General features: G+C 37.3%; 1 protein-coding gene across 2 annotated transcripts in view; it reads left to right on the forward strand.

Moving 5' to 3' along the window:
- The first annotated feature begins 575 nt into the window (after positions 1-575).
- KCTD5 (potassium channel tetramerization domain containing 5) overlaps positions 576-27,017 on the forward strand; it is a 32,769-nt gene continuing 6,327 nt past the window's right edge. The window contains exons 1-6 of one of the 2 annotated variants that reach the window (XM_068699740.1): positions 576-884; positions 10,822-10,930; positions 12,048-12,139; positions 13,155-13,250; positions 16,365-16,481; positions 23,961-24,086. In XM_068699740.1, coding sequence (XP_068555841.1) covers positions 648-884; positions 10,822-10,930; positions 12,048-12,139; positions 13,155-13,250; positions 16,365-16,481; positions 23,961-24,086 — 777 coding nt within the window. In that variant the 5' untranslated portion in view covers positions 576-647. The remainder of the gene's footprint in view (positions 885-10,821; positions 10,931-12,047; positions 12,140-13,154; positions 13,251-16,364; positions 16,482-23,960; positions 24,087-27,017) is intronic. The other variant, XM_068699741.1, reaches the window with a different exon arrangement.

A 27,017-nucleotide genomic window follows, 5' to 3' on the forward strand; every position in this document is an offset into this window, starting at 1 on the left:
AGCAACCCCTCTCCTCCAAGAACTTATTAAAACAGAAGCAAATAATGCAATGATATGATACACACTTTTTGTATTTTTATTCTTATAAGGTTATTTGCTGGCTTTTGTTGGCCTCTAGTTCAGTCTGTGTTATTTAAATTCTAATATATGAGTTATTTGGATTGAATTCATGTTCGGGGCCATGGTGTTGTATGTATTGATGTACAGCCTTGAATGTGAATAATTATTGTAAACTATATTTTACACCTTTTTTCTGGCTTTATTATATAAATTTTCTATTGGTCGATGATTTAATCATATCTCATAATTTAATAACTGCTTATTCTCCTTCCGACAGATCTCCGTGCTGTAGATGTGTAGCTAGTGACCGGATGATGGATTTCACTTATGCTTGGTAGTCTGTAATAAAGGCATGTAGGGTCCTGGCCGGCCTCCGCCTCCTCCTTCCGCAGCGCCGCGTGGGGGGCGGGCGCCGCCGTCTGCCCGCCTGGGAGCCGCCGGAGCCGCTCGGGCGGCCGAGCCCGCGGCCCGCGCGGCGCAGGCGCCGGGCGAGGAGGCGGGGAAACGCCTCGCGCGGGGCCCTTCCGGTGGGCGGTGCGCCCGCGGGCCCGTGGCTGGGGCGGGCCCTTCCGGCGGCGGCGGCGAGGATGGCGGCGGAGAACCACTGCGAGTTCCCGGGCACCCCGGCCGGCGGCCTGGGAGGCCCGGGCGGGCCCTGCCGCCGGTGCAGCTCGGCGCCGCCCCCCGGCGCCGTGCCGGGCAAGTGGGTCCGGCTGAACGTGGGAGGCACCTGCTTCCTGACCACTCGGCAGACGCTCTGCAGGGACCCCAAGTCCTTCCTCTTCCGTCTGTGCCAGGCCGACCCCGACCTGGACTCGGACAAGGTGAGCGCGGGCTCCGCCGCTCCCGCCGCCAGGCTCCGCCCCGCGGCTCCGGGAGCGCTGCGGCGGCCGCGCGGCGCCGGTGCTGCCGGGGCCCGGCGTGCGGCGTCGCCTGCCCGCGGGGAGCGCTGCCGGCGGTGCGACCGGGCTGAGACGGGGAGCGCGAGGCCGCGGGCGTCGCGCCGGGAGCACGGGGGAGGCTCGGGCTGCGGGAGCGGCCGCCGCTGGGGGTGCGAACGAAGGGCTGCGCTGAGCGAGTTCCCGTGGTCGGTGGAAGTTCAGTTCAGGGCGAGAGGAGGCTGGTTTCTTGTGAACTTCTTGGGTTCCTGGATAATGCAGCCGCCTTACAAACGGAACAAAGAGAGCACCGTGCGTTTATTTAACTGGTGACGTTGGCTGACTGTCTTTGGTTTTAGCACTTTCGCGGCGCGTCTGCCTGCACGGATGTCGCTCTGTTTCTGCACTGTCATCACCCTCTGGTTCAATTTCAAGAGCCGGATCAAACGATTTCTTTTCATGAATTGTTCTGTTTGTTGCAGAAGAGTGCTTTATGAAGCTGAAATTCAGTATATTAGGAAAAAATAAGCTTTTTCATTTGGCAATAATTTGCTGTGTTTCAGCAATTCATCAAATAAAAGATTGCATATAGTGTACGGACTGCAAAAGGTGGGTGATACTGAGTATTCGTGCATTCATTCTGACTCAGTAGGGAAAGAGAAGCTACTGATTAGGACTTTACTTATGGAATGGCTTGTATAATGGGTATAAAGTATTTATGTAAAGTTCTGGCTCTGAAAGAGATTTGGTAATGTGATGGATGAAAATTGACTTCCAGTACTGGATGTTTAGGGAGAAAAAGGGAACAGGTTATAATCCTCAAATATATAACTAACAGATTAAAAGCAAAGACTTGTTATTTCTATATAATTCTTTTTTTTTTTTTTTCCAGTGTTCAGCTAGTAGTGGTTCTCTTCATTTTTTCATACGTGACTTACAGAAAGGATGTTTAAGAAAATGTAGAGCAGAATCTGAACAAGGTTCCAGAGCTAGAGAAAAAGTATCTTAAAGTGTGGTATTTGGGAGATCTGTTGTGGCTATCTTTGTTTTGTTTTGAGAGGTTTAGCTTAGACTGACCTGTGAAAACAGATATAAAAATGTAGGTGGATTGCTGGTAGGTCATTAACTGTTTTTTCTTGTAAGGGAGTGGGGAAGCTTTTTTCCTAAGGTCTCTTAAATAAAAGATAAGGCATACTTAATTATTAAGGTACTGGTTTCAATTGATCCACTGCAAGAAAAATTGGTTATTTGCCCTCTCTTGATGTAATCAAGAGGTGCGTTTTTAGAATAAATGGTTTAGCCCTATTTAAGCCATTTGGGTGCCTTTTTCATTAATTGAAGAAATCAATCCTCTTTCACAAGTATATACTTAGTGAAGTGTTAATATCTTACAAAACTTTATGAGGTATTAATCTAAACATTTTCTTTGTACTGTGCTTACATGTTTTGGTTATAGCAACATACCATAAATTTATGCTAAGGTTATGTAGCTTTTTGGTAGGATATGGAGACACCTGATGAATTTCTTGATGTTTCTAGGCTTAAATAGTTCATAGTTGTTAATAGTGTACCTGACAAAGCTAGCTACAGTAACAGCTATAGGAAGATATTCTCTGCTTACAGGGAGCACATCTCTGCATTATTTGAGCTGCTTAGACATTACTGTCTTCCAATGTAGAGTTCTAATGAAAACGGCTTTTACAAGATGCAAACAAATTGCATTATCCTGTCCATGTGAGTAGCCTGATTGAACCCACGGTAGAACAGAATTGGAATTGAACTAAAATGCAGGATGAGAATGTGACATTAAGGTGCTCTTTCCAGTTTGGTGTTACTAAAACAGTTTCACAAGGTGGTTGTAAGTGGATCTTATATTTAGGATTGAGTCTTACTTTTTAAAATAAAATTGTGGCTGGTATAGACATCTTTAATAGATTATTGTGCAAATAAGTAACATGAGGCAAGTAGTAGGGAAAACTACAAATTGTTTTGGAAAATCTGGATTTGGAGAAGTATTTGTTATTCAGAGTTGCATTCTCTGGGTTAATGAACCCAATTGTCTTCAATATGATGTACCTAAAGCATTAAAAAAAAAAAGGCAGCAAAGCCTTTCCTGATTAAATGTCCACTATGGTCTTTTCATTTCAACATCTGTCAGAGTTACATGCCCGATTGTTTTGAATATCTGCACTAGAGTCATTGACTTTCACTTCATCCTTTCAGCACCTGTGTCTGCACTAATCTGCTCTCTTGGATTTTGCAGAAGTGGCCTCTCTCTTAGATTATCCATCATAGCACACTCTTTCAGTACAAAACATTGCTTAAATGTGTAATGCCTGTCTTCCAAGGATTCAATTCAGAATCTTCTTTTAGAATTCTTCATATTCTATAGAAAACAAGTCATAGTCGAATCATTTCCTTGCTTTTCTCTGATTTATAAGATAACAGATATCATAGATGTTATTGCAAGAGAAAAAAAAAATCTTTCCCACACATCTCATCAGTTTGTGGGCATACTGTCTTGATACAACAGCATATCTGTAGATTGTCTCTCTGGTATGGTTGTGAAATATCAAATGTCTTTAACTGATGAGCACAGATATTTCAAGGGAATAATTGGTGATACTGTCTTGGACTCTGGTTCTTTTCCTTTGCCATGAATATATAATCTGATAGTAACAGATCTGTTAATTCTCTCATGGTTTAACTTTTTGGAGTCTCAGTGAGCTGTAAACTGATACTAAAATGGAATGTTATTCATATACTAAAGTTTATTCACAACAACTGCCGTAGTATACAATTTTGTGCTTATAAAACAGTAGTTCTTGCAAGATGCAGCTGATAGTTAAGGATAATGCCCTCCTAAAGTTTGGAGAGAACTGGTCTTTGACCTATGATTCTATTGTGTTTTCTTACTGAAAATCACAAGGGTTTTAAACTTGAAAATTGTCAGTGTAAGAGAATGTGAATGTCAGCCTTGAGAAGAGAAGACTGAGAGGGGATCTCATCAATGTTTACAAATATCTTATGTGTGGGAGACAGAGGGATTTGGCCAACCTCTTCTCAGTGGTTTGTGGGGATAGGACAAGGGTCAATGGTCAAAAAATGGATCACAGGAAGTTCCGCACCAACATGAGAAAGAACTTCACAGTGAGGGTGATGGAGCACTGGAACAGGCTCCTAGGGCGGTTGTTGAGTCTCCTTCTCTGGAGATTTTCCAGGCCCATTTGGACGCCTACCTGGGCAGCCTGCTCTAGGGAACTTGCTTTGGCAGGGAGTGGACCCGATGATCTCTTGAGGTCTCTTCCAACCCCTAAAAAGGGTAAGGGGGAGCGGAGAGAATCCTGAGGGATGAGCCAGCAGATGCGATAATGAAAACTGTTAGACACAGCCCTCAGTTAGAAAGAACTATAAAAAAAAAAAAAAAAAAAAAGTAGCCTTAGCAGGTATATCATGATTCCTGTATGGGCAATTTGTCTGAGATGCAATTTAATAACTTCCTTCAGGAAGTTTTATCTTGTATTGTCAACAGGTTACTACTGAATTGTGCTTATAATTCAAAATGCATTTTGTATTTCATAGGCATGTTTCATATTCTTGTGATCATGCTCCATCAAAGAAGTGTGTAACACAGCAAAAATGAAGGAGGCATATACATACATACATACATAAATATATACATATATACATATACATATATACATACATATATATATATATATATATATATATAAAACTAAAGTGAGTTAAGCCAGTTTGTAGAAAGCTCTAATGTTGTCCCAGCTGACAGAAGGGGGGGGAGGGCAGATTGCACATTTAGGTGCAAGACCAAGCAGGAGAACCACAAATTAACTCATGCAACACTAAATATACATCTTTGAAGAAAAAAAAAGTTCAGTTCATGTTCCTTCTTGCTTTGCAAGATTGCCAAATCAGAAGCATTAGAAAATGTAACCATAAGAAAAGCTTTTCTCAGTTGAGAACAGATCTATAATCAAAACCAAAAATCAGTAATAGAACTGTTTCTGCCCAAACTAAACAAGTGAAGCATATCAGCCTCACCCACGTTGATACATAAGTTTCATGTTAACTGGATGAGTTTATTAGAAATTAAAATAGAAAACTGAAATAGTTAATGTTATACTTAATAAATGCTATTTGCATACATAATGATTTTTCTTTACTGTAACTTCAACACCAACTTTAAAAAAAAAAAACAAAAAACCAACTACAGAAATCACAGTATTTCCTTGATTCTTGGTGTTAAAAAGTCTTCAAGAAAGGCAGTATGTTTGCCTTCGAATGACTGGCAGGTGCTAAGGTTGACCAAGGCTTTGCAGCCTGTCTCTAGATAGGCTTCTAGTTGCAACAGAGGGAAGACTAGGTTTGCCAGGTGTGCGCCAAGGTTAGTGGTAAAAGGAATAATATATTGATACATTGATCCTCTGACTTTTAATGTTTGACAGTGTGTTATGACTTTGTATTTAAGACTATTGAGATTCATTTCAACAAGTGAGTGAAGTGGTAGTGGTCATACCCAATGTTCATAATAGGATTTGTTTTCGAGGGTATTTAAATTTTGGTTCACAGATGAATATGTAAAAATAGACAAACAAAGTCTTGCTCACTCTCTCACCCTTGTTTAACTTACTTAACACTTACAAGTTTTACAGCTAGGTATTTCCTGATTTCAGCACCTTCCTGGTTTATCTGGATACCACTTTTTCTTTTGTAAACTATTTTATTATTCATTAGTCTTTCCCCTAAGTGAGAAGACTGCCAACCTTTCTTAATAAGGTTTTTGGCAACAGTATTCATGCTTGATTTTTAAAACCTGTCTAAAGTTAAGTGTAATAGTACCGAGACTGTTAAGGAAGGAAGGAAACACTGGATGTTTTAGAAAGAATCAAAATATTTCTGGCAGCACATCCTTAGCTGTCAGCACTAAATAATCAGTGGAAGAAAATTATCTTAATTATAGTAATTATTCCAAGATATAACTAAGATAAACTTTATTTTGCCATGAGGTTTCTGGCTAGTTAGGTGGATGTGCTGTGATATTAGTGTAGTTTTGATTAGTATTGACAGTCAACTGTTGTTCAAAGTTTTTAGGTCACACAGTTTGAGAAGAATGTGTTCTGGGTATCAAGCTCAAGATCTGGAAAATACAGGAGGGTAGGGGAGGCAACTATTTCTAAATCTTGCTTTAGTGCCAAATATCATTCTGTTTCTGTGTATATTACTGTCTTTACCAGAACTTCTGCTTGCTTAGTATATGTAAATGATTTCAATTTTTTAGATATCAACGTTGGAGCGTGGTGTTGAGCCAAGAGCTTGATGGTGAAGATTCTGAGTGTGTCTGTTCAGGAAAAGTATTTAAGGAGAAGTCATCAGACTCGTTTTGACCTCAGTGAAGTTACTTAACTGGACATAAATTTCTGACATTTTAACAAGCATATTAATGCAATTCTCGGGGAGTATGTTAAATGGCATTACACAGGTGTGTGTGTGTATTCATACTGGAGTCCTGTACCTGATACAGGTATCCATAATTTGTGGTTACTTCAAAACCTGGAGGACTTGGAAAACGGTCACGATGAAATATGATATAGGGGAAGGTTATGAAGAGCAGAACTTTTTTAGCAGAGAGCTGAAGGAGTAACTTTTCAGTGTAGAGGTACGTATGTGAAGATGAGCAGTCTCATAGTAGAAGCCTTTTCAGTCTAGCAAAGGTATTGTGAGATCCACCTAATGAAACTTGAAACTGTACACGTCCAGACTAGAAAGTACATATTTTTAACAGGGGTAATAAATAGTTATTGGAATGTCTTGCACAAAATTGTTAGGTTTCACCACTACTGCTTAAAAGGTTTTATTTCACTTTAAGAGGAAATAAATTGAATCCTATGCAATTTTTATATGAAGATCAGGTGAAGTATTTTTAATGGTTCCTTTGAACCTTAGTCTGCTACTCTATAAAGTTGGAAATGCCTGAGAATGGAACACATGATCACTTCATTGTTTTGGGCTATATTTTTTCAAATTCTTTGAAAATACATACTTGTTTTGAGTCTCATGTCTCCTTGAATGCTGGATAGTACGTATACTTCAGGGTTAGTTCTTAAGGAAGAAGGAAAATTGTGAGCTACACTGCCTTTATACATTTTCAAGCCTTTTCACTGCATTCCACCAGGCAAATGAAACAAAAATTTTAAATGCTGGGCAACCAGGATTTGCTCATCTCACCCAAGGTGTTGTGTCAGCCAAATTCAGAGCCAGGCTTACAAAAACGAAATGCAAATATGCAGCAGTTAGCTACACGCAGAAACAGATACTACTTTGATATATATATATCAAATATATATATATATATAATATATATATATATATATATATATATATATATATATATAATATATATATATATATATATACATATGAATATATTTATAAATACAATATATTTATATAAATATATATAAGTATATATATAAATATTATATATATATATTTATATATATATAAACATGTAATTGAAAATTTAGCAGCTAGTTATTAGGCTTTCTGTAAAATTCCATGCTATTTGTAACTTTATTCTGCTACAGTTGAACTAAACGCTGAAGTGGGAGAGTGGTAAACAAATGCAGCTTTCACTGTACCTCAGCAATGTTGTTTTTTAAATTATATCATCATAAAGGAGAGCAGGTGTGGAAAATCTCTAGGAATTCCAAACAAGGAATTCCTTCTCTTTTGTTCCAGAGAAGACTGTAAATACAATAGCACACATTCTTGTTCTTATCTTACATTAAAGTAAAACTGTTTATTGTCGGAAGGTTGTCTAATACGCCCGTTACATAGGAGTACAATGTATTTTCATGTGCATGTGAATGAAGGCACCCCTGACTTACATAATAAAATAAACCCAGTAATATTCTGAAGGTGTGGAATGAACTCTTATGACCCATGTATTCAGAGTTCTAGGTGGAGCCAATGATTACACAATCAGCTTTTATTGGATTTATGTTTACATAAATATTCTTAAAGATCTAGTGTAAGCAGCTTTTCTTTGTGATTTTAACATCAAGTGCTCAGTACATGTTGAAGGGATAATCAGGAAGCTCAATCTAATGGAGGAGTGAGAAGGCATTTTCTACAGGAAGATGTTCAGGATGTCAATTTTATGCCTCACTTACATCTGCATTGTTTGTATTTTGTTACAGTATTCTTTACTGAATCATTTATGTTTTGTGTCCTGACTTGAAACAACCTGAGTTGTAAGATCAAAGTCCAAGGAATTCTTTTTTTTTTTTTCTTTGGAAGTGTGTTAATGAATGCATGTTCTCCATATCTGTGATCTAAGTAACAGGGTGGCCAGTTACTCTCAGTTGTTTAGTGTATTCATAATTTTGCATGGAATTTATATAATAGAGTGAATCTTACAGAATTTGGATTGCTCACAGAATTTAGCTGGAGTTCTGAAACTTCAACTGTTGATGTTTACAACTTAAAAAAAAAAAAACTATTATACCATAAATTACAAGACATTGAGGTTCCTTTTTCTTCTTTTTGTTATTTTTTAAAGATGCATTATTACCTTACAGACTTCATAAACTGTGGCAATAGTGCAATGGCACTTTATTTGTGTATGGTATGTTATATTTGGAATAGTACTTGTATTCATCAGTGTGAAGACTAAGCATTTTTATACATTCTATGTGGTAATTTGGTGAGGAAGAAAACTTGATACTGGTGAGGAAAGAAAACTATAAGTGAAAGGAAGAATGAGAGAATGCAAAAAAAAAGTTTGTAGGTGATGAGAAAAAGGTTAAAAATACTTAGAAGACAAAAGTAATTATATCTTATAGTGGATGTTGTCAGGAAATGTAAAGCATGTTTGGTACATGTGCTAATGGGATGCTCTGCTGTGCATGCTACGCTGATGAATTCAGGTAATGCAGGCTGCTGGTGACCCATCATTAGGTGGAAGTTGCAAAAGATGACCAAAGACTCTTTTTCTTTCTTTAAAGCAGTGTTTCTTTTTATCGGTTTTCAACCTTCCTTTCCAAATTTGCTGTTTTCTGTTCCTGTATTAAATAATGCTCTTCTGTTTGTAACTCATACAGTTGACAGCTAATTTAATTTCTAAGGGTTGTTTCTATGGACTGTTCAGTCATGAAGTGCTTTGGTAATGTAAATGCACATAAATGTGGATCATTAAAAATATACTGTTTCACGCACTTCATCTGTCAACTGGTTTGGTGCATAGTCTATCTTCTGTGAGACCACGAATTTCAGTCACAGAAGAAACTGTGATTGGACTTCATCAAGCACTGTCTGCTCTGTGTGTTGGTTAATTGACAGCACATTTTAATATAATAGCAGTATTTTCTTAAACATCTGTATAGTTTTATGTGAAATATAACATCCCTCACTTAGTTCTAAAATCATAGTGCTTTCTAGTGTGCAAAGCATTTAGTGTGAAATGATAGAAAGATGTTCGTTTTTATTGTAGTTCAGGCTGTGGTCTAGCTTTCTGCTAGCCCTGGTTAGATAAATGCATTTTCTAGAAACTAAATTCATGTGCCTAAAAATACATATGCAATCATTTTCAGTGAGACATTTTAAGAACCTTAAGAAATGTTAAACAGGGAGAGTTTTCAGGTATTACAGTACAGTCATAAAACCTTTACATATCAGCATGAATTTCTAAATGCTAGGAATTCAATCAGCAGATTTTTTTCGTGTGTATATATATATATGTGAGAATGATTCAGATTTAGCTAGTATTGTTGGTATTTAATGCTTTTTAGTATTTTCTGTAATCTAATCAAATATTAAAAATAATTACTAAACTAAAAAAAAAGTACTTGGCATGCTGCTTCAAGTTTCCAGTATATATTTATAGGATATATATAATGAAGCAAAACTTTAGGTTCTGAAGTACTAATATTGTCAGTGATCTGTTTGTTAGTAGAAAGGACAAATGTATCTGTTAGACAACTGTGTTATCGCTTTTTGCTGTCCAGAGCTCTAAGGAAGAAGATTATGTCAGTATTGCATTACTCACACATAGAAGGTGTGCACACGTAGACTCTAAATTGTATAGGAAATAACAGTTTTACTCCTTTGTCTTCGTCAAGAATATCAGCAGGAAAATTCCTTGAACTGTTTTCTGATCAGTAAACTAAGCATCAGTTGTAAGTTGATCTTGATCCCTCTTTTGTCTGCATGAGGTAGGTAGGAACTGCATCTTCAGCATACTTTTTTTTTTTTTTGGAGGTGCACATACAACACTTGCTTGGTACATGGCAGTTCTCAGTACCCTGTGAATGTTTGTACATCTCAGCTAAGACAGAAACAAAAGATCTTAGAACAAAATGTTCAGGTTAAAGAAGAGGTAGGTTTGCTTGCTTTTAATTAAAAACAAAAAGGGGGGGGAGTGGAAGCTATATTACAGTGAGATTCAAATACTAGCCTTTGTTCTTCAGGTTTCCGAACAAAATGGTAGTTCCTGTATTATTTTTAGCCTTAGTTTTCAGTGTTCTCACTTACTGCTTAGACCTTTCATGGTAACAATGGTCTGATGCTTTAATAATCTTTTGATAAAAAGGGGTGGGAATTGATCAGTGAAAAGGTGTCTAGTACATGATTGAGTTGATTGACCAATCTGATATATTTACATCTACATTATTGATTTCCATTTAATGTTTTAAACAAATTCGGCTTTAAGTGATGTAGCTGTATATGAGTACCAGCTTGTTATTCATATACCAAGCTGAGTATGAGCTTACAATTAATTCCTGTTTGGGCATTCAAATCATTGTGCCTTTTTGGCTGTCCTTTTTGTTTGTTTGTTTGTTTGTTTTGTTTGTTCCTAATATAGGATGAAACAGGTGCCTATTTAATAGACAGAGACCCGACCTACTTTGGGCCAGTGCTGAACTATCTCAGACATGGGAAACTGGTTATTAACAAGGACCTAGCTGAGGAAGGTAGGATATTACAAAATCTCTTGTCGCTTTCTCATTACTCTCACTGCTTTGAAAGCCACCAAAAGTAATGTACCTGTAGATGGTAAATCTTAATCAGTGTAGCATTTCAATCTGTTTCAGACAAAGCTGATTGGTGCAGTTATAGTATTTGCTGCTACTGGAGTGTTTTAAGCATGATTCCTGGTTTCACAGCCCTTGCTCCCAGTTAGAAATAGAACATTTTGCCATGAGGGGAGATGCCTTTTATCATACAATCTTAGTGGGTTTTGTTTGTGTTTTTTTTTTTCCCCCCTGTATAACTGTGTTGAAATAGTTGTTTTCAGTCTTCTTCAAGCAGATGAATATTGGCTGCAAAATAAGCTTTTGAAGATGTAAAGCCAAGTACGAGTGAAGTTTTGAAATGTTCAGATATGTGGAATGTGCTGTTGAAGAGTAAATTCTGCCACTGGCTTCCTGGTCCCAATTCATATCAATTTTATTCTAATGGAGGATGACTGTTTTAGTACTAAAGCTGTGTTGATAAGATAGTGAACAAATTGATTGAAGAGAATGGAGTCTAAGTAAATTAGCAGGAAATAATTTGAACTAAGATTTCAATCTGTTTAGAGAACAGGTAAGATTTGAACATGTGAATTGTTGCAGTCTGTAGTATGCTACAGCAGTCAGAATCTTAAAGATGTTGTTCAGGGACTGAGGTCTCAAATGACAAGAAGAAAAATTTTCTGCACGCTGGTAATAAGAGAGATTTTCAGTGGGAGTATTTGGATTTTTCTTTAGTGTTCTAGAGACAGGGTTTGAGCTATGGTGGTCCATCAGACTGCTGTAGAATGGTATTTGTGATCCTATTCTTGTTTGTTTTTATTTCCTGCCTCTCATTCTATGTATGAAATGGCATCATTTTTTTTCAGTTTGTTTTTAGGACAGTTTTTCAGAATGAGCTAGACCATGAGCTATATCTGTCTGAAGGAAGCCAGAACAGTTAGGCTGGTAAACAAATTGATCCTAGGGCAAAATAAATTGTTTTCTGTAGCAGAACAGGAGATCTCAGGAACTGGATGGTGGTTTTGACCTGGAACCTTTGGTTACATGCTCTTTTCAAAAAATGTTCTCATACTAGGTGTACTGGAAGAGGCTGAATTCTACAATATCACATCACTAATAAAACTGGTAAAGGACAAAATAAGAGAAAGAGACAGCAAAATCTCACAGGTGAGGCTGTTTTCTAGTGTGTTTTTGATTATTTATGATACAGTAAGTAATTGGTGGTTCCTTTTTTTTTTTCCCCATGACTGCTCATTTCCCTGGTAAGATATTGGATAGCTGTACCCTTCACAAAAGGCACAAGCAAGCAGTTCTAGCTCTCGTTCAAAAACTAAAATTCTGTTGTTCAACAGTTGTTCAAAAATGTCTAGTTATAGTGGAATTTCTTTGTCAAAATATTTCTGGAAATAGCTATTTTAGAAAACACCTTGGCTAGCATTATTTTTCTCATACACATTTAAATGCTCTGAATATGAGATACATGATGACATGTGTAACTGCTGTTTATACAGTATACGTACAAATGTTGTTTGCTACAGAAGATTAAGATGGGAACTAAAGTTACTTTATTTGTGGTCCCCTATAGTTTTGGAGACCCTGCCTCTTCTCACATCGGCTCATGAATGTTTCTTCATAAAATGAATATCACAGAGAAACTGTTAAGTAAAGAGTATTCAAGTTTGCGATTGTTCTTTAACTCTGCTTCTCTGGCCTTCAGCTGAGTCTTCATAGAGACATTACAAACTTACTGTTGCCAAATTTGAAGCTGGGCTGTGGAATTAGCAGTATTTTCTGCAGGGTTTCACCTAATGTGGTCCTAGTTATTCATTGCTCTGGAGAAGTTAGTTTGACAGAGAAATAAAGACATTTTTGAGTATGGTCAGACATCTGTTAAAGGTGGAATATTAGCCTTGATTTTGACTAATGTGGTTTGCTACGACATGGAACAATGTAGGAAGTTCATCTATTTATGGATAAGTCTTAAGATTATTATAACTCTTTTAAGTAGCACTTTCAGTCCCTGAAACATTCATGAAGCACTGAGTCTTCTGCAAGGTGACTCCGAGCAAATGAGAATTCTACAAAAAAATGGGTTGGTGCTTACTATTTCTAAAGAATAAGTCAAAGTTACAAAGATAGTGAATTCCATGCTGTATTGAGCATCTAATATTTCTTCCTAAAGGTGCCAGTCAAACACGTGTACAGGGTGCTGCAGTGCCAGGAAGAGGAACTCACTCAAATGGTCTCCACAATGTCTGATGGCTGGAAATTTGAACAGGTAACAAAAATGTATAGGATATAATTTCAAAGTCTTGTAAAAATTTAGTTCTGTGAAAGAGGAGTAGGAAGTCAATTCTGTGCATCTTTTTAAGTGCAATTGTTATCAGAAATTGGATTAATAAAAAGATACGTGATTAAATTGAAATCTCAGATTTGTATTAATACTTGTCAGAGAACAAAAGTGCTGTAGCTGTCTGGGGGTTAAACTGATCTGACTTTCTGTAAAAACATACATCATGTTTGAAATGTAACTCTTTGAGGTCTACACAGCAGCAGGGTGAATAAACCAAAATAATCTAATGAAAGTTTATAGAAATGGTAGGGCAGACATTTGGTAAAAGAGATGAGCTTGAGAGGTAACTGTTAGTTAGGCCAAAGCAGTGGTTCTTCAGGTAAAGGACTGATACGTATAATAGGGAAAACTTAACCAGTGCAGATGGGAAGCTGGATGGGCATGAGCTATGTGTTTTCCATCTTTGCACTGCATAGAAGTAACTTTGAAAGTACATAAGTAAATTGGAAAACACAATGTGAAATTACAAAATGATTTTTCTTTTTCTCTTTGATGATCTTTGGGAATAAGAAACTACGTGCATGGCCTCTTCATCTTTTATATTCCTCTCCTACCAGAATATCTAAACTGCACAGAAGCAATGGTTCTGTTAACTCTGGAATGAGACCCAAGTGCTCAACCAACATCTTTTTCAGTGTCTGGTGCCAGCTGTAGGAGAGATCGGAATACAAGCACAAACTTTTTATCCCGTGCACTCTCCCCCTAATAATACAACAAAGGAACATTTTAAGAATACAGCACACAAAACTAAAAAAGAATGTTTTGTTTGTATTCAATAAAATGTGTAAGGCTCTTGTATCATAGAGAAAGCCGCCATGATCAAATAAACTAAACCAACACAGAGAAAGCTTCTTTTACTTCAGTTGTCCAGTTCAAGTATTAAAAGATCCGTTTGGTGTGCCAGAAACTCAGTATTAAGTCACTTGAAAAAGCTCTCACTAAATCCACATGGCTGGTTTTTGACCAGTGCGTTGACAAAGTTTTTTAGATATTCTTTGTCATGAGAAACTAGCTTTCACTACAAAACAGATATTCTTTTCTTTTTAACAAAATAAATGATGGTATATCTTTTAGCTGTCTTAAAATTCTGCGTTCTTTGTGAAAATTATATTTGGGAGTATTATTGCTTTGGCAGCGCAACTGCAGAAAGAACCATTATAATCTCTCTTAGAATTTATATTTTGGGAAAACTCCAGTGGTTTTCTTGAACGTTATGTCCTTCATTTCATCCAGCTTCCTTCCTACTTCGCTTTTGCCACATGCTGCTCTCTCTTGGACACACAGTTTGAAGTAGATAGACACAATAGCTGTATGGTCCCTTATTATTCAGCTTCTCCATTCCTCAGACCAGGTCCTTCTCTCCTTTGGTTTTATGACAGACCTGCTTTTAGTAGACATCTTTCACTTAGAACATAATTATAATACTCTGTATAATCCAAGCAGTTTTATTATGAAGATTTGAATGCACAGTAGCATTTCTGTAATGTATTTTTTCCTAAATAAATCTTTGTTGCTCGGCAGTGTACTTCCTTCCGAAGCACTCCTTGTAATGGCACCTACCATGTTATGTATATATTAACACTGATGGTATAGAGATCATCAGCTTTTTCAGAGGAGTAATATTGCTGTGGGTTGAGAGTCCCTGTGCTCTGTGCCCTATGTAACGTGTTTTAGCAGTTGTTTTTTTATTTCTACCTTTTTATCAAAATACAATTGGATGTGACAGATAGGAAAGTGTTAAACCACTGGTGCACTTATGAGTTATCAACTTAATGCATTGATGCACTTTTCTAAAGAAAGTGAATGAGTGCTGCTAGAAAAGCGCAATTATATATCAGTTTCATTCCAAAAAAAAAACTAGCATTAATAGTTGTGCTGCCCCACTTCCGTGATTTTAATGTGTTAGTCTGTGGATTATTTTTAGCTTCCATTGTTACCTCTTCAGGCAATCAGAAGAATAACATTTTGGCATTACTGCATAATGAGAAACTTTGGGCTATGTAACATTGCCACATACAAAGGCTTTAGACAACAACAGCATGTAAGTCATGTAAATTTTAATGATTAATGTAACCTGAGTCTGTCACCATAATGCTATCTTCAGTAGGTTCACTATATGAGAAGGACAGTAGTTAGCAGCTGCCTTCAAAATTATTCACGTAACAATTACAGGATAAATAAATTTACTGTACATGAGTCTTTTGTCAGTGCTGATTTCCAGTATACTGTGAATAGGAGGTTGTTGTCTAGTTCTTTGCACTTAATGTATAGCTCTCACCTTTCTCAAGTGCGCTGATGGGCCATGCTTTAAACGGGTTAGGAAGTGCCATGTATTATTAAGATAAAGTATTTTTTGTAATAAATTGTGAAATATTGCTGAGATTGTTATGAACTTGTGAATTTTTAGGCATTTAGCAATTGTGAACAGTGCTCATGGTACTAACCTTCATGGGAACGAGACAGTTTTTTACACTACGGTTCTTTTCTTGGGTCTTCTGTAAATTGGCTATTCTAAAACTAGTTTAGAATACTTACTTTTTTAATTTCTTTTTTCCTCTAGATGACTTCATATATTTCCTTAGCTATATTTTATTTAACAATTTTCAGAACAAGATGAAGTTCTTTAATGTACGGGCTTGGATATGTTGCTTTGCGTAACACCTTCCAGTCTTACATCCACGTTACTGTTTGCACTTGGCATGTATGACAGGAAAATGATTCTCTCGCTTTCATAATATGCCAAACTTTGTTTAGGTTTTTCAGAATAGTTGGTTACACCACAATGATATGGAGAGTTTTCTAACTTATGATCAGTGACTCCTTTAACTTCCCTTGAAATATCAAACAGCTTTGCAACTGCCTCCATAACTTTTCAGTAAGTTAAAATTAAATTTCTAGCTTGGTAGCAACTTGTTCTAGGGGCAAGTAATTGTTACCTACACATTTGAGCTCATCTGTTATTTGTGTGATTTGGATAATGGTATTGCTTCAGCTTTACAAAGGTTTCTTTTTGTGTTTTGCTCTGATTGGTTATTTCAGCTTGTCAGTATAGGTTCCCAGTATGGCTGTGGCCGGGCCCAGCAGTCAGAGTATCTGCTGATAGTGTCACGGGAAGTGAAAGGGGAAGAGAGATGCTTCCAGAAATGCTGCAGTGAGGTGTGTCACACCGTTCTTTTTGCCCTCACACTGATATGCTTGGCCTCCTTGCGTTTTCTGCTGCTTTCAAATCATTCCACTTTATTCCTAGGTGTACAGCACATAGTAGTTTGTATGTATTTGTGACTGGCTTTTATTTATATTCACAGTATTTCATTGCACATTATGAATGTTCATATTGTTTAAAAAAAAAGCAAACAAAAATTGTTTATTTAGACTTGAGTTAAAAGTTATTCTAAAGAAGAGTTCTTATTTTAATAGGTAACTTTTTTTTCCTTAAATCTTCCTCCAAAGTTAACAGCCTTTGGTCCATAGTTGTTAAGTAAAAGTTGTACAGTTTAAATATCAGAAGCCCTGTAAATACAACTTGGTGTTCACTGATTTCAAAAGGGGCATTCTTCCAGTTCAAGTATATTTCACGTACCTAATAGCAAGTTAACTTTAGAGTCTTGAGTCCTTTATTTCTGGTATCTCAAAACATAATTGGTTATTAGGTGGATGAAATATATTCAAACAGTAAAAATTAAATTTTCAGAGATGAAAAATATATAGGATTGAGGGGATAACAAAAGCAGCAGTTAGTTTTAAAACTTGTATCAAGGGGAAGAAATATCTTGAGGGTTTTTTTTGTTTGTTTGTTTGTTTTTTGTTTTTTTTTTTGCTATTAGGCTGTCTCATCCTTTCTGCTCCCCTTGTTCCCAAGTCACTGCTCTTTTAATCACTGTGTTACTTTCCAGTGTTCAAGATCTTTTTGCTAGACAGTAATACCGGAGGCAGTTCCAAGTTCTCTACGTAGCTGTGCTCTGTTTCATAGTGGGTTATGTGAATTGATTTAGGAACCTGGTATTCTTTAGTATTTTTCTCCAATAAAATACTTGGAGTTTTTGTTGTTTTCCTTGCTATATGTATGGTTATTCAGTCTGAAATATTAGTATAACAGCATGAAGATAATATGACAGACTTAAGAGCAGAACCTTGCCTATGATATGGACACTTATTCTTACAATTCTAGATTTTAAACTTGGATTGCTGCTGAAGTATATTCCAGAATCTATATTCAAGGTACTAAGCAATATCTGTTTCCTGGAGTTGCATAGGTAATATTTGGAATGTAGAATAATGTACAGACTTCCTGGAATTGGGTAGGAATATTGAGCGTAGCTAAGGATGCATAGGGTACAGGCAGCATGATGTTGTTCATGTGTTTGTTGTTGAGAACTCAAAGTAAAATTCACTGTAATAAAATAGGAGATGGGTGAAGGCAGTAGAGAAATTTAAGCAGATTTAAAATAAATAATAAAAAAAATATTAATAAAAGAATCTGGAAGGAAACCTTTCTTGCTGCTGGATTTGAAGTCTGAAAATTGATCAAGAGGTCTGAAATAAATACGCTTATTGTCCTAGAGTCATTCATCAGTGCTGACTTAAGGGCTGATGTGTATATATCTTTTTAGCCTTTTGCAAATAATTTGAGAAGGCAGTTGAGTGAACGTAGTAGAACTCAAAATGGAGTATGGGCCATTCATAGAACAAAATTTGTAAATAAATAAATAAATAGAGGGGAGGACTTCCTTTCATTCTATCAACTGTTAGTATTAAAAAAGTTTCCAAGACAAGCCTTCTAGTATACAAGCACTTCACCAAGTCTGAAATAGAAGCAGTAATACTCAAAGTAGAAGAATATTCAAAATAGAACTTGAGAATAATTGTGGTGTATTTTACTAAGCTTTGAGAATCAGACAACCACAGAGAGAAGGAAACTGGTGGTCATGAAAAAGAGTTAGTTAATATGAGTAAGAGAAAGGGAGGTAGGCAGTATGTTGCTTGTGCAAGTTGGAGTGTTTATATTTGATGGTGATACTATTGGTGATTTTGTCCTGTAAATCTGTTGTATAGATCTGAATCAATATTGTTAAACCAGGATAGACAGGTTATTGAAATACCACGTTTTGAGATCTGTCTCAATTCAGCGACGCGTGAGATTTGTTCACTTCAAAAATAATGTTCCTAAAAGTGATGCACCAACCATTTTACATTTCAGAGGGATATTTTTAGGTGTACAGTCATTAATTTAAGACAAGGAGAGACTTATATTTTCTGCTGTTATTGAATAACTTGATGCGGGAATGATTTGACCCATTCTTTCAGCTATGCCAGTTTTATCATAAGTTCTTCTTTAACTCTTTTCTCTTTGAAAACAAGCCTGACTGTGGGTAGGTATCGGGTAGTCTCTGTCCACCATTACTTATCACAGAATGGTTGAGGTGGGAAGGGACCTCTGGAGGTCATCTAGTGCAACTCGCTTGCTCAAGCAGGACCAACTAGAGCAGGTTGCCCAGGACCATGTTCAGATGGCTTCTGAATATCCTAAGGAGGGAGACACCTCTACACCTCTCTGGGCAACCTGCCAATGCTCAGTCATCTCCACAGCAAATAAGTGTTTCCTGATGTTTCGATGGAACTTCCTGCGTTTCAGTTTGTGTCCATTGTCTCTTGTCCTCATATTGGATGCTGCTTAAAAGAGCTTGGCTCCTTCCTCTTTGCAGCCTCTCATTTTTATTGGTAAGATCCCCTTTAGCCTTCCCTTCTCAAGGCTGAACAGTCCCAGCCCTCTCGGCCTTTCCTGCTAGGAGAGGTGCTCTGGTCCCTTCAGCATCTTTGTGGCCCTTCATTGAGCTCTCTCCAGGATTGCCATGCCTTTCTTCTACTGGGGTGACCAGAACAGGACACTGTATTCCAGGTTTGGCCTCACTATTGCTGAGGAGAGTGGAAAGATCACTTCCCTTGACACGCTGGCAATACGTCGCTTAACGTGGCCTTTGCAGGAAGGGCACATAGCTGGCTCGTGTTCAGCTTGGTGTCCCCCAGGCCTTTTTGTGCAAAGGTGCTTTCCAGCTAGGTCATCTGTCCAAGACCTGTCAGCTACCCCAAGCCCTTGTGGGTTAATTCCGTCAGGCCCCATGGACTTGTGTATGTCCAGTTTGCATAAGTATTTCATGGCCTAATCCTTTTCCACCAAAGGCACGTCATCTTTTCCATGTTCGCTATCGGGACTGGGATTGCTGAAGGCCAGACTTGCTAGTGAAAACTGAGGCAAAGAAGGCATTTAGTACAGCGGCCTCCTCGCTGTCCTGTGTAACCAGGTACTCTATCTCATTCAGCAGCAGACTCATATTTTTCCCTACTCTTCCTTTTGTTGCCAGTATGCTTAGAGAAGCCCTTCTCGATGTCCTTGACATCCCTGGCCAGGCTCAATTCCTACAGGACTTTAGCTTTCCAAACTTCATCCTAGGATGCTCAAATAACGTCTCTGTATTCCTATCCTTGCTTACAACCTCTGTATGCTTCCATTTTCGCCTGATTTTGTGTTTTTTGGTGAAAGTATCTTTACCTTGCTCAGTAAAGTGGGTTCCATCTCTCCCAGGGAAATGCTGGTACACAAACAGGGTCCCATGGTCACAGAACCCAAAATGTTGTTTCCAACATCAATTCCGTAGCCAATTATTGACTTATGCTAGGGATGCCTTCCTTCTCACACCCTTTCACCTCTGGCAGTATTGAAGACAACACTACCTGGGCTCCCCTAATGTTGACTGTTGCCCACAGAGCTTTGTAGTCACTTTTCATACAGTCTTGATTTTCCCTTGGCAGTATCATTTATGCCCATGGGGAGTAAAAGCAGGGGGCAGTAGTCAGAGGGCTGGGTTAGCTGTGGTGTTCCCTCCACAATATCCTGGATCTGGGCCTCTGGCAGACAGCAAACCTCTGTAGTTGATAAGTCTGTCTGACAGATGGATGCCTCTGTTCTGTGTAGCAGGGAGTCACCCATTACGATGACTCACCATTTCTTCCTAGTGGCCTTGCATGGTTTAGGGTTAGGTGGACCAGATTCTTTGCTTGTAGGCACGTCTGGCTTCCCTTCAGCTTTTAGGGTGGTAAAACTGTTTTGCAGATGTATGCCCTTAGGTGGGGCAGGGGTTGTCCACTTGGTACCAGAAGTCATTAGCTTCCACCCTTCCCTTTCTCCAGAATTTTGCTAAACAATTTATGCCATTTTTTTTTCCTTTGACCTTTCTGATTGTCATCTTTTATTTTAAAATTCAGGCTTTATGACACAGAGACTTTCTTCTTGTTATTTCTATGTCTTCTCAGGAAAACCCGGACACATATTGGCACATCAGGCAATATAATACAAATAATTCTGCTTCTCTTGATTTACGGAAAAGAAAAATTACTTGCTCTCCATTTGTGACTTCGTTAATTACAGCTGACAGCCTAGTAGCATCAGGAACTTTAGTCCATGCAATCAATTAATGGATCACAATCAAATACATTTTCTGTGATATGTAATGTTTACATTTTCCTATGCTCAGTTACAGCATTGTTGGGACTCAACACATGGAAGGAAAAAAACCAATGAGGACAAATATATATACATATACGTGTATGTGTATTTATATGCATCTAATAATCATACAGATCTGTGAAATTCATAGTTTAAGAATGTTTTTTCCTTCCTTAAGTTGTTGGTCATAAAAAAACTTTATCTGCTGTTGACAAAAAGAAAAGTTTGTCCTTTCAGAAAACATGAGAAGCAGCAGGCTGAACAACCTGAAAATTCTCCTCCTATGCATTGTAATACATAGATGCAGTGATTTGCTGTGTTTGTGTTGTTTTGAGGGGGGAAGAAGGTGGAGGGGGACACAGAGGTTTAAGAACTCCTTCCAGTTTATCAGCATCCTTCTTAAAATGTTGCTGCCTACGCTGGGAACACTGAGATGACTTGCTACAATACTGCTTTATTTCTAAGCATACTTTCTGACACTACAATTCTAATCTGCTACCATTTTTTACTGTTTCTTTTTCTGCTATCTCCTTTATTGCTGTTCATGCATCTTGAAGCTAAGATGAAGTTTGTAGCATCCTATTGATAACTCCACAAATAATACATCATAGGCTGTGGATATGTAGAACTATTTACAAGAGTATAGTGCATTGAAGTTTTGAAGAACTTGTGTTTAACGTTGAAAAAGAAACTTTGTCTTGAAATGCACCAACTATTTAATGTTGTCAAAAAGTCATCTATATTTATTGCAGTCAGCAACATCAATAATTTTGTCCAGTGAGCTAATAAATAGTCAGTCTGACACATCTCCTGAAAAGACTTATATGCAAAAGGCCAACTAATTTGAATTATAAAGCATTAGTGGAGGATTTAAGTAGCTATCAACTGAGGAACTATCGACCAAGTTGAATCAGGATTGAACATTTGGCTAATGTTTGGATCTTGTAACATATCTTTCAGAGAGATCACTTATTACTGTTGTGTGTCAATGAGTAAAGAAGTATTATTTTCTTCTGGTAGGACAATTACTACAGCTGTTATAGTTTATCTAATATCAAGTTCTTTCTATTTTGCAAGACTATACTGAATCAAATCATATGCTTGAATTTTATTGTTCAAATTTCTCTTCAGAGAAGGTTAATTATGTATGTTTTTTTTTAAACATGTTTCCAGCTTCTTGAATGTGTTCTGGTCTATAAGTGGGTTAAAATACTGTTTAAAATATTTCCACATCTTACCACAGTGATTGAAGTAGTTGCTGAGTTTGTATTATGTAGTTTGATATATAATGCATAGACTAAACTTCATACCACTTCAACAGGCTTAGAGCCAACTTAACAGCTTTTTTTTTTTTCTTCTAAAAATTGTTATCAATTATACTATCAAATGGTATTGCTCAGTCGGGTATGCAACAACTCCACATGACACTTCTACTTCCTGGCAGTTCTGCTTAAAGTGGGAAGGAGAATAACCTTCCTTTCAATTACTCTTCCTTCTCCCTCCTTAAAGAGAGGCCTTGAAGATAGTCGTGCAGTAGCTCTAAGCAGGACACAGTAGGAGCAGAAGATGAGCTTTGTAGAATGGGACATAACAGCTGTGATTAGGCATCTGTAATGCCATCCAGGTCTGGAAACTTTGATATTGCCTAAGCCTGGCATCAGGTTGTTTCCTTCTGCAGACATTCTGCTTGATGCTCTTTGTAGACACTAGCTCTTTCAGTCTGTAGATGTTCTTGCTTGGCTGTCTTACCAGAGTGCTGGAACATCTGAGTATCTCTCTTCTCTCTCCTTAAAAGTACAATTAGATTTTATTTTCTTATGACAGTGCATTATGGAAGCTGCTTTTTACCTTGATCTGCCTTCCACTTCTGTTGGGGAAATTGTCTTACCCCTCAAGTAGATTATGGACCAAGATTTCATCTTGGTTTCATCTTTCCTACTCTAACAAGTCTTTTACTTTCTTTGGTGGTCTGCTAGACTAATGGAAGTATGCTTCTTTTTAGACAAATAGCCATAGTTTTTCAAATGTTGCTGCTTTAAAACATAAGTCAGGCCTTTTTTGTGGAGCCATTACCAGGGCAATTTAATGATATAATAGAGACTGAGGAATAGGACAGCCTTATTACATGTTTGTGGTGGTTTGGTAGGTAGATGTAATATAGTTTCAGTAATGACAGTTAGATACAGTGTATCTGTGCAACAATTTGATTTTTTAGGTCCTTGAACTGTGTCAGTAATTACAGCACCATACATTTATCTTGTCATGCTTTTGAAATAAATCTTTAAAAAAATGAACCAGCTACATCTGAATTGATTCTGTCTGGGAAAGGCAGGCTATGTAAAGCTAGCATTAGGTAAGTGTACCATGTGTAAGGTAAGACAAGATATATGAAACTAATGCCATTTGATAGACATGCTACATATGAGGTAATACTGACATTGATTATATCCTTCCTTGTCAGTAAATTGTCATTTATCATTCAGTATAAAGACTTGCAGGAGCTTGTAAATAGGTCACATTTCATTATACATGGCTTCCGCTTGTAGTGCTTCCTAAATTACACTTCCTCATAGCAGTACACATGGATTTCAGATGTTAATCTTAGTGTCCCAACATGCTGTGTCTTGCTGTTTTCTGATTAAGGACAAATTTTGACTTTGTCTACTCAAAATATGTTCTGGTAGAAGTATTTTTATTCTGTAAATATAGTGGTAGGTATCCCTCCAGGCTAAAGTGCTTCCTGCATTCAGCCATTTACATACCATGTCATAGCACGTTGAGATAACACACTCAAATGTTTTTAAAATTAACTTTGGAGGATGGGAAGGTTTCCATTAAATAGCAGGAACAGGGAACAGGCTGCATCTCCACTGGCCTGCCTTTGTACCCTTTTCTTTGACAGTATAATCATAACTGTAAACCATTAATTCTGTAAATGTTTAAAAAGAAAAGCTATGTTTATCTTATCATCAGATTGTCAGTGTATTTGTCAACATCAAAATGTATTTGCATTGAAGTAGAGAGTCATGCGTCAGGCACAGCCATCAGTCTGAAGAGTGAGGAGTGTTATTTCTCATGAGAATTTATGGGATTTGTTTTATATGGAAATGCAACTGACTTTTTCTTTTTTTTAGCTGGTCAGTATTGGTTCTTCCTATAACTATGGCAATGAAGATCAGGCTGAATTTCTGTGTGTTGTCTCGAAGGAATTGCATAACACTCCCTATGGCACAACCAGTGAGCCCAGTGAAAAAGCAAAGGTAAGTTACTAGACATCAGAGTAAAGAAATATTGTCAAAACAGGTAGACTTTTCTAAGTCATGCTAGGCCTACCTCTCTTCTGGACTTTTATTTAACTGCCTTTTCGCCCCCCTTCAAAACTGATAATGGTTCCCTGTTCATTGTATAAGAGAGTGTAAATGGTAAAGTCATCATGAATTTGTTATACTGGATGGCTTCTTTAAATGGAATATTCTGTATTGTTCCTGATACCTATCCTGTTTTTTGAGTATTCGCAGATACTTGCTGTTTACAGTTGAGTATCTACATTTTGTTTCTTACACGTTTTAATGACTCCTTATTCTTTAAATGATTCATTTGAAAAATGTTTTCCTTGCTTGAGTTCAGCTGAAGACATCTTACTGTCACGGATTTTAGAATGCTGTCTTTGAAAAACAGTGTGCAATATGTTGTAAAATGAAGATTTTTTTAGCCTATTATTTTCAGTTTCCATATAGTTCTCCTTCCTTTCTGTAACCCATTTTATAAAAAGACTGTAATGGGTACAGTATCTTAGCGTTTTCATCAATTGTCTTTCAGAGTATGTACAAATGAAAGATGTAAAAACAACTGAGCAGTAATAAGGCAGACTAGTTATGTGTGTAAGCATATTCTATTGCTTTGTGTGAGGAAACTACTATAGGTAAACTGAGTGCTTTTGTAGTTTGCTTAAAAGCTTTTCATCTAGTATGTTTAAATGGGAAACAGTTGGTAGAACATCAGTGATTGCTTTCTCAAGAATCACCTTTAAAGTAATAGATCTTGAAATAATGCTAAAATGTGATGTGGGTCTTGGCACTGAGGCCCCAAATAAATAAAACTTCACTACTTCCTCTGTTGTGTAACTTCATTTAGCTGCTACCTCTATGAAGACGTTTTTTAAAATTACACTTTAAAAGTACTCCAGGCTTTTGTTTGGATGCTTTAGTGAAATGATTGATTTCTGCTAATTTGTTGCTGTTGAGATAAGATTTCCAAGGAGTTGTAAGGGATTAATGTCATCAAGGGTAAACAGTGAACCTGTGTAAGCCATGTCACATTCTTTCCTGAACCCTAATCATGGTCTGCTTTCACCAGAATGGTTAAGGAAAATTGAAAAGTTGACAAAGAGCGATGTGGCAATAGGCTGAGATACATTCCTTAAAAAAAAAAAAAAGTGGAATTCTTGAACCTGCTACACACATTCATAAGGAATAGTAGTACATCTTCAGGGAACTTCAGAAGTTGCCAGAGTTACATTGCATCCTTAGTTTAATAGAAAATATGAATCAAATCAAACATAAACCATGAAAAGAAAAACTAATTCAGGGCACAGTTTGACTCCTGTACAATTAGTAGATCTGAGAGAAGCTAAATCCTAGACCTCTCCATTCAAGGGCTTCTTGGTCATCATTTTGGAGAGGAGTGCAGAGCATAATTTGACCAGGGCAATGAATGAGACTTACTGATAGTTTTTGGTTGGTGATATAAGCACTCATTCCTTGTTTCCTGGAAGAGTTGAGCTTTTGCTAGCAATAAATGGCAATGTCTGAAAATTGTTCTTGATACAGTGTGTTTCTGCTATATATTTTACAGGTATATGTTGCATTGGGACATGGGGGGAGGAATTCCTTTTAGTTTGAGAGGTTTCTGACAGCAGTGTGAGAAATTTGGACTGGTCTTTGGGAACTGTAGATCCAGCAGATCCCATCTGCAACCTGTTCATTAGTGTCTGAGTTGGTCTTCATGAAGTTTGCATGACTGAAATTATGGTATACAGTGACATATATGGAATGATACATTCACCTCCTAGGACTGTCTTCTAGAAACAATGAGAAAGTCTTCCTAACTATTACTTTTGCAGCAGATTGAGATAAAGAAAGAAAAAAAGCACCAGTATGTAATTTTTATTGACGTGCACTTCGATTTTAAATTAATAGTACTGGACTTTCAAAATAGGAAAAAAGCATTCTCTGATACCCCATCTAATCCAACTTCACCTCATTCCTTCTTAGAGTCATTTTTCTTATGTTTTCTTGTTTGGAAAACAGTTTGCTTAGATAGCTTAGAAGAGTGAAATGGTTGCAATTAAAACTTTGAAATGTGGGACTCCAGTATAATCAGAATCTCTCATTGTTATTGGTCTATGCAGTCTTTACTGACTCTCAAACCTGTACACCACTTAACTGAACTATGTATTGGTGAAACTCAAATGTGGCAATACAAAGCATAACACACTATTTTGCTGATGTAAAGCATAGAAAGAATATAGTGACAAATAGCAGAAAATCTGCTGTGCTATGAAATACTAGTGGTGATCAGTCTTGTAGTGTATATTTTCCACAAAGCAATTTTAGCACTTTCGTGTCACTGGCGTTTTTAAGGAAAAAAAAAAAAGAGCAGGTCAAAATTCACCAAAAAAATAAAACAAAAACTACAAACAAAACTATTTAACAGATAGTAAAGTACCAGTCTTGAAGTGTATTTAAGTGCCTGCCCTTCTTACTTAGTAGCTGATTTTTGCATAGCCTTTTAATATTCCTGAGAGAGGGAATGTAACCCCATTTGGAGCATTGACTTAAATTGTTGCAGTGACTTTTACAGGAAGCCATGGCATTATTAAAAGATAGCCTGTGTTCCCACAAGCATTCTTCTTTTTCATACCACTTCATTTACCTGTCACTCTTGGAAGTAATGACCAAAGCCTGTTCATAAAATCTGCATTCAAAGTTAGGTTTTCAAGCGCTATACTTCCCCATGTGTGCGGAACAGTAAGTGGAATAAAGATACCAACTCTGGTTTGTTTAAGCTTTCTCTATACCTAAGGTCCCTGTTACATTGCATGGCACTATTGGCTTCTATCTGCTAACTGTAGGATGTTTGGGAAAGGAAATTTTCATGAAATCTATCGTGTTCCTGCTTGAAATTGTCTG

This window comes from Anas acuta, chromosome 15 (genome assembly GCF_963932015.1).
Source record: "Anas acuta chromosome 15, bAnaAcu1.1, whole genome shotgun sequence".
Lineage (NCBI taxonomy): Eukaryota > Metazoa > Chordata > Aves > Anseriformes > Anatidae > Anas > Anas acuta.